At 43.2% G+C, this 6,774-nt stretch overlaps 1 protein-coding gene across 1 annotated transcript; it reads left to right on the top strand.

The window, feature by feature from the left end:
• The first annotated feature begins 2,287 nt into the window (after nucleotides 1–2,287).
• On the top strand, nucleotides 2,288–5,935 carry glula (glutamate-ammonia ligase (glutamine synthase) a). The gene is given in 7 exon segments (NM_001279668.1): nucleotides 2,288–2,358; nucleotides 3,009–3,196; nucleotides 3,277–3,438; nucleotides 4,102–4,248; nucleotides 4,366–4,493; nucleotides 4,603–4,802; nucleotides 4,918–5,935. Coding segments are annotated over 6 exon segments (1,116 nt in total). The 5' UTR covers nucleotides 2,288–2,358; nucleotides 3,009–3,030; the 3' UTR covers nucleotides 5,231–5,935.
• Nucleotides 5,936–6,774: the final 839 nt, after the last annotated feature.

Genomic DNA, 6,774 nt, shown 5'->3' with positions numbered 1-6,774 from the left:
AAAGGTAAGGAGAGCTTCTTCTTGTCAAGTTCAAGAATTGTCAACATTGCAGGTCTCAGGAGGGTCAGAGTTCAGGCTTCAGGAAGCCTCCGTCAGATTCTCACTCATCATCTTCACTCCTCTGAAGCTCCAGCAGGTGGTGCTGTACACCAACTAAACGGAGCAGAACAAGATGATCAGCTTCTGATGAAGATTTTAAATTGTAGTTATGTAAGAAAACTGTTGTTCTTGTTTAAGGAGCTAGACGCTTTTGAACCAGAACAAAAGTCTGAAGGGTGTAGGAAAGGGTAAAGATGTCTGGTGGTTAATGTGGTCAGTTCAACACTTTGGATAAGGGACACAACTTTCCCAAGAGGTTAGCAGGATTTCTGGTGTCAGAAATAGCTGCGGGGCATTTCCTCCTCTCAGTCCACAGTCCCAGGTGGTGCAGGTTGGTATTTTAGCCCCAGGTTCTTAGGAAGTTCTCATACGAACTCTCATCATCTGCCAGGACAAAGTCTGGTCTGGGCAGAAGAGGCAGAAGGGATGGACAATGATGGACAACAGATGACAAAACATCAATTTCCTGATAACAATTTTTGCACTCTTTGGCTGTACACTGTATCCTTGTGCTCACCCACATTAACCACAACAGCAGACCTATTCATGCAGCACCACCTTTACTTAAAAGTTCAAAGTGAGCTTAATGCCGTGAGGCAGATGGGTCTCTCAAGGATTTAGTTCTAAGGTTACATCTTCGTGTGTTTTTCCTCCTGAGGGAGAACGGTTATTTTTTGATTGTTGGCCACTCTTTTGCTATCACAGGATTGGCATCTAATTGATGATACATTACTCACCTCAAAAAATAATTAAAGATGAAATTATTCGCGGTTTAAACAGTGGCAACAGAAAATAAAGTATTTTGATAAAGAAAAGTCTGCAGCTTCTTTGAATGTGATGATTTGCTGATATAAGTATTTACTGATATGATATATTATTAGATATTTGGACATGATGCAAATGTCCCAACTTTTCCATTATTTTCACTATCAAAATTTTCACTATCAAAATGACTTAAAATGTCAAAAATGAACCAGATTTCTCACCAATGATGACGTAGACCACCACAGAAATCACCAAATGTGCAAAAATCTTTTGTGAAAAGAATTTACATGTCAAAGAGCTTGTTTTTAGCAGCTCCCCTCCTGAGCCAAAACACGCATTCAGTTAGAAAGGCACGCCAAGGCCAGTCGTTCATCTTCTAATTCAAAAGAATGTAAAGGTAAACAGGTTACCTGTTTGGTCATTTCTGCATAATACTGCTGACAAAGGCACTGCAAATTCAGATGGGTGAGAAATTAAAATGAAACACTGGCCGTTAACACCTACAGTGAGGTGGCTTTGTTATGCTGCAGGAAGCAGTTTGTATGCACTGGTTCAGTCCTTATCATCCCCCTTGGAGGGAAAGGTCACTGCAAATCAATACAAGGTTGCTCTGAGCGATCACCTTTATCTTGTGATGAAACATTCCTGTTGGGAGCAGTCTCCATCTGGACAATACCCCTTTTTCAAAGGAGATGAGGGGCCACTGAATGGTGCGATGACTATGAAAATGTATGTAACTACAGCCTCAGGACATGGCTGCCAGGAGGTCAGAGAGTATTTGCAGTAGCTGCAGCATTAAGATGTTTTAAAATAATCTGCCCAGAGGGGCTTTTAATATACAGCTTCTATCTGATGCTTTACCAGCTGTGGCTGTTTTATACAGATGGATCCAACTGTAGAATGAAAACTACACTAATAAAAACAACTGGTAAAGAAGGCGCGTGATATACATCTGCACATGAGTATATCTTCAAAAAAACTTGAAAATCCAGTTGAAAGCCTCACTGCACCATCAGATGTCTCGTTGCGGGATTACATAACCTCCCACTAAAACCAGTTCGTCCATGGCACTGATTTCCACCACTCGGTGGCGTCTTGGACCGGAGACGCACCTGGCGGTGTGAGCGGAGCTGAGCTGCACATTTTGCCCGTCACTGCAGCATGTTTTCAAAGAGTTTGCGTGCCTCCATGTCAGGCTCCTTCTTTCTTTTTGTCTCGCTTAGGCTTCAGATTAAGCGCGAGGATGAGGATGCCCTCACGAGGGGGAGACTCACGCATAGTAACACGCGGCTCAGCTCCGGATAGAGGGCGTTGCGGCTCCTCTTTCAGCCCTCCCCCTACGACCAATCAAAGGCCAGATCCTGCTCTTATAAATTCTCCTGGATCCGGGATCTCGGTACCGGAGAATGAGAGAGCCACTAGTGAGACATCATTCAGCAACACATTGGACCTGCCAGTCCTTTAGTTTTTATTTCAATTTTCTCGTTTCTCCAGGTAATTCGTCTTTATTTTTCCTACCTTTGTATTAGTTTACCTCCAGGTCAGGCAGCTCTTTGTGTGAGACTTCCCATTGTTTCAGACTTTTGCAGTAACTTCTTTCTTAACCCAAGCTTCTGTCTTTCTTTGATTGCTTTGTATGGATGCTTCAGTTTATTTTTCCTAGGTGTGTTTGTGGGATTTAGGTGTAGGTCCGAAGGTAATGTGTATGATACAGGAAGCAAATGACGTAACATTGCCTCACCTGTTTTCGGCGATCAGCTACTGCTATAGTAACCGTGGATGTGCAATAGAGGTGTGTTTAGCGGAAGCCGTTTGTTTCCTTGTGTTTTCCACGGTGTGAGGTGGCAGTCTGCGGCGTTAAATGTAATCTTATCAGTAAACATGATGGTGCAAAGTCGCCTTTTCTTTTGTGGCCAAAGCAGAAAAAAAATAGGAAAACGCTGGAAATGTGCCTTTTTTTTTAAAATAAAAAAACATCCTCTGTGTGTTTTTCACCCCCCCTCTTTCTGGAAGAAAAAACAAAACAATGGAACTGCTTTTTGTGTGTGTGTGTGTTTTGCGCCCCCGAACCCGGTTATGCAACATGTGATCCAGAGCGCAGCGCAGTCTCATACCTGCTCTCATCTCCCCCTCTTCATCCTCAGGTGTATTATAGTAGCAAATAAGATGGCTACATCCGCCAGCGCCAGCTTGAGTAAAGCTGTCAAGCAGCAGTACATGGAGCTCCCTCAGGGGGACAAAGTCCAGGCCATGTACATCTGGATCGACGGAACCGGAGAGGGGCTCCGATGCAAAACCAGGACGCTTGATTCTGAGCCCAAAAGCATCGAAGGTAAGCAGCATCTTCCTGACGCAGTCGCAGAAAGCCAGAGATGTTCTGCAGGCTATCACACTGCTCTGCTCCTTTTGTAGATCTTCCTGAATGGAACTTTGACGGATCCAGTACCTACCAGTCCGAAGGCTCCAACAGCGACATGTATCTGATCCCCTCAGCCATGTTCCGCGATCCATTCCGCAAAGACCCCAACAAGCTGGTGCTGTGTGAAGTCCTGAAGTACAACCGTAAACCTACAGGTAAACGGAGCTCCTCTGTTTCTGGAAAAAAAAAGAAGTAATTTTTGGGTGATGGAGTCATGTGCGTGTAACAGTGCATCATAAATGGGACCATGTCAACGAGATGATGGCTATAAAATTATATGGAAATCTGATAGCTGAATATTTAAACTGATAAGCTAACGCCAGACGGCGACAAATGAACCGGTGATTTGATTGGTCTAAAGGTGTAAAGTGGGCGGGGTATACCTTTAAAGGAGAACTCTGAGGAAGAGGGGAAAGGAGCCCAGCATAGTGTTTGTCAGCGTCGCTAAGCAACTGTTTTGATAAAGTTGTGACATAACATAAAATTAGATACCATTTGACCTAGTGGTTGTTGGTATGCAGCACAATTAGTAGTTCTAATCAATTTAATGATTATTGCAGTCATTGTCGAAATATGCCACCCACTCATTACGTCTCATGAGTAAACATTTGAGGTGTGTACATACCAGAGATACGATATTGGTGATTATGGCAAATGAATGGGAATAAATGTGGAATTAAAACATAACTGAAGAACACTTATTTTATTTGAGATGAGAGAACCTCACAATTATAGATCACAGACCCTAAAAATATTCACTGTTGGTGCCCAAAGTATTTTAGAACATTGTGTGTAATTTGCCCTGTCGATCTCTGCAGAAACCAACCTTCGGCTCACCTGTAAGAAAGTGATGGATATGGTGGCGGATCAGCATCCTTGGTTTGGCATGGAGCAGGAGTACACCATCCTTGGAACGGACGGGCATCCATTTGGCTGGCCATCTAATGGTTTCCCCGGACCACAGGGTGAGAAACTTTTTTTTTTTTTCTTTTTCTTTTCTTTTTTTTCCCTCCCTCAATGGCTTAACGTGTACGGATATGCGGATCTTTGCCTGGATGATGTAACACTTTCAATATTTGCAGGGCCGTACTACTGTGGTGTTGGAGCTGACAAAGCCTATGGCAGGGACGTAGTCGAGGCCCATTACAAAGCTTGTTTGTATGCTGGAGTCCAGATTTGTGGCACAAATGCTGAAGTAATGCCTGCTCAGGTAATTAAAGAAGCCAATCATGAATTTGGATTTGAAACCTGGTTTTTCTGGTTCTTAAGAGACAGTTAAAAGTATCACTTGTAATGCTGAGCTGTCTCTCCGTGTACAGTGGGAGTTCCAGGTCGGACCTTGCGAAGGCATTGACATGGGCGATCATTTGTGGGTAGCGCGCTTCATCCTGCACCGTGTCTGTGAGGATTTTGGCGTCGTCGCCTCATTTGATCCCAAGCCAATCCCTGGAAACTGGAACGGTGCTGGCTGCCATACAAACTTCAGCACGAAAGAGATGAGGGAAGACGGTGGATTGAAGTGAGTGGCAAGAGCTTCATGGACTTGTTTAAGTTTACATCTATTTTTATTTATTTCTTTGATTAAAACGTTATTTTTGCATTACTAATGCGACTCTTGTCATTCCTGCTTCCAGAGCTATTGAGGATTCCATTGAGAAGCTTGGAAAGAGGCACAGCTACCACATTCGTGCCTACGACCCCAAAGGGGGGCTCGACAACGCCCGCCGTCTCACTGGCCGCCATGAAACCTCAAACATCAACGAATTCTCTGCTGGTGTGGCCAACCGTGGTGCCAGCATTCGCATTCCTCGTAATGTTGGTCAGGAGAAGAAAGGCTACTTCGAAGACCGTCGCCCTTCAGCCAACTGTGACCCGTACAGTGTGACCGAGGCCCTGATCCGCACCTGTCTGCTGAACGAGGAAGGAGATGAACCCGCGGATTACTAAATCCACAACTGACTCCCACTGTCCTCCCTAATTTCTTTTAAACTAGTACCTTTTTTTTTTTTTTTTTTTTTTTTTCCCTTTTCTCCCTCTGAGATGATTTTAACCCACATTTTTAATGGCTTAAAGTTGACTGGTCAACTGAAAACATGACAAAGGTGTTACATCCTTGGTAGTTGTGAGCTGGTCATGGCAGGGTATGCCTTTCCCCTCATCTTTAGCAGGGATCGGCTTTTGTAACACTGTTTTGTAACCCATGTCATATCATTCCCTTTTTTGTCAGTGACTAAAACGAACTAAAGCACATGGACACTGCAGAGTAGCGCTGCTAAGACTGGACAGCATTTGTAATTGAATAAATCTGACTAGTTCGTGTACTGTTAATATGTTGAACTGCCTTTCAACTATCCAGTCTTCAATGTTACTAATTCTGTCGTTTTATCAAGTGTCTACTTTTAAATGGCAACATTTGTCTTCAGAGTTTTGACACACTGGGTCATCTTTGTATTGTACACTTCGTAGAGGTCTGTACCCAGATGTAAGTTGTGCAAATGTGGTGGATCTGTCCGTAATGCCATTTGTAGATTTCCTCAAGGAGTTTTATCCTTTTGTTAACTGCAATATTGTAATGCACCTGATTTGGTAAAACATTACATTTACTGAACATGGTGATTTTTATTGAAACATTTAAAACTTTTATTTTTATCACAACACTGCTGTGTGAATTTTTGACTTCCCACACTTCCAGCTGACTTGCTTCCTTGTAGAGGCTCAGCCAGGTAGTGGTGTACTATAGCTGGTTAACCTCATCTGTTATTGTCTACCTTAGACTTTAAGGGGGGGAAACTAACATTTTAGGACTTCCGGTTTAACAGGTACATTTCTAGACCAAATAATATGGGTGCCAGTCATGCTTAACAGCCCAACTATTAACCCAGAAACTTGTATAAAAAGCTATGAGCTCGCCAAGTGTTGTGAGACTGAGGGGAATTTCTCTCTCCACAGGGCCAAATTCCAAAGTATTAGGAGTATAAATGGAAACCGGAGGACTCTTGTGCCAAAAAATATATTGCTTTTTGCCTACAGGTTCTACGTGCACATGCAAACATTGTTTATACAGCTTAAGCTTGCATTGCAGACCCTTGTGGCAGCTTCTATCTTCTCATCTAACTTTTAAGAATAGTCTGCTCGCCAAAATACTGAATAGTCAAAGTTGTCCAGCTATGGACAGCAAAGCATCAAGTTTTCATTGATAAACTTAGTTTAGGCTGGAGCACTCATAAAGCTATCGTGATAGTGTGAAAATCATGATTGATTCAAAGGTTTCTAGCTGCAGGAGGAGCTCGGGCTGCTCTTCACACATTTGTGCAAGCTGTTCAAACAGCTGGCGCTGCTGTGTTGTTACTGTGAGTGTTACACCCAGAGGAAACACTAGTAAAGGCTCTTCGGGTGTGCTTTCTTTCACAAAATGTTCTGATGTTTCAGTCTGGCTGATGTCTTGGCAGGAGCTCAACAGCAGCTTTGTTTGGGCTCGTTTTTAGGATGAA

This window comes from Oreochromis niloticus, linkage group LG18 (assembly GCF_001858045.2).
Source record: "Oreochromis niloticus isolate F11D_XX linkage group LG18, O_niloticus_UMD_NMBU, whole genome shotgun sequence".
Taxonomy (NCBI): Eukaryota; Metazoa; Chordata; class Actinopteri; order Cichliformes; family Cichlidae; genus Oreochromis; species Oreochromis niloticus.
Note: the sequence above shows the minus strand (reverse complement) of the source record. Positions and strands in the feature narration are given on the sequence as shown.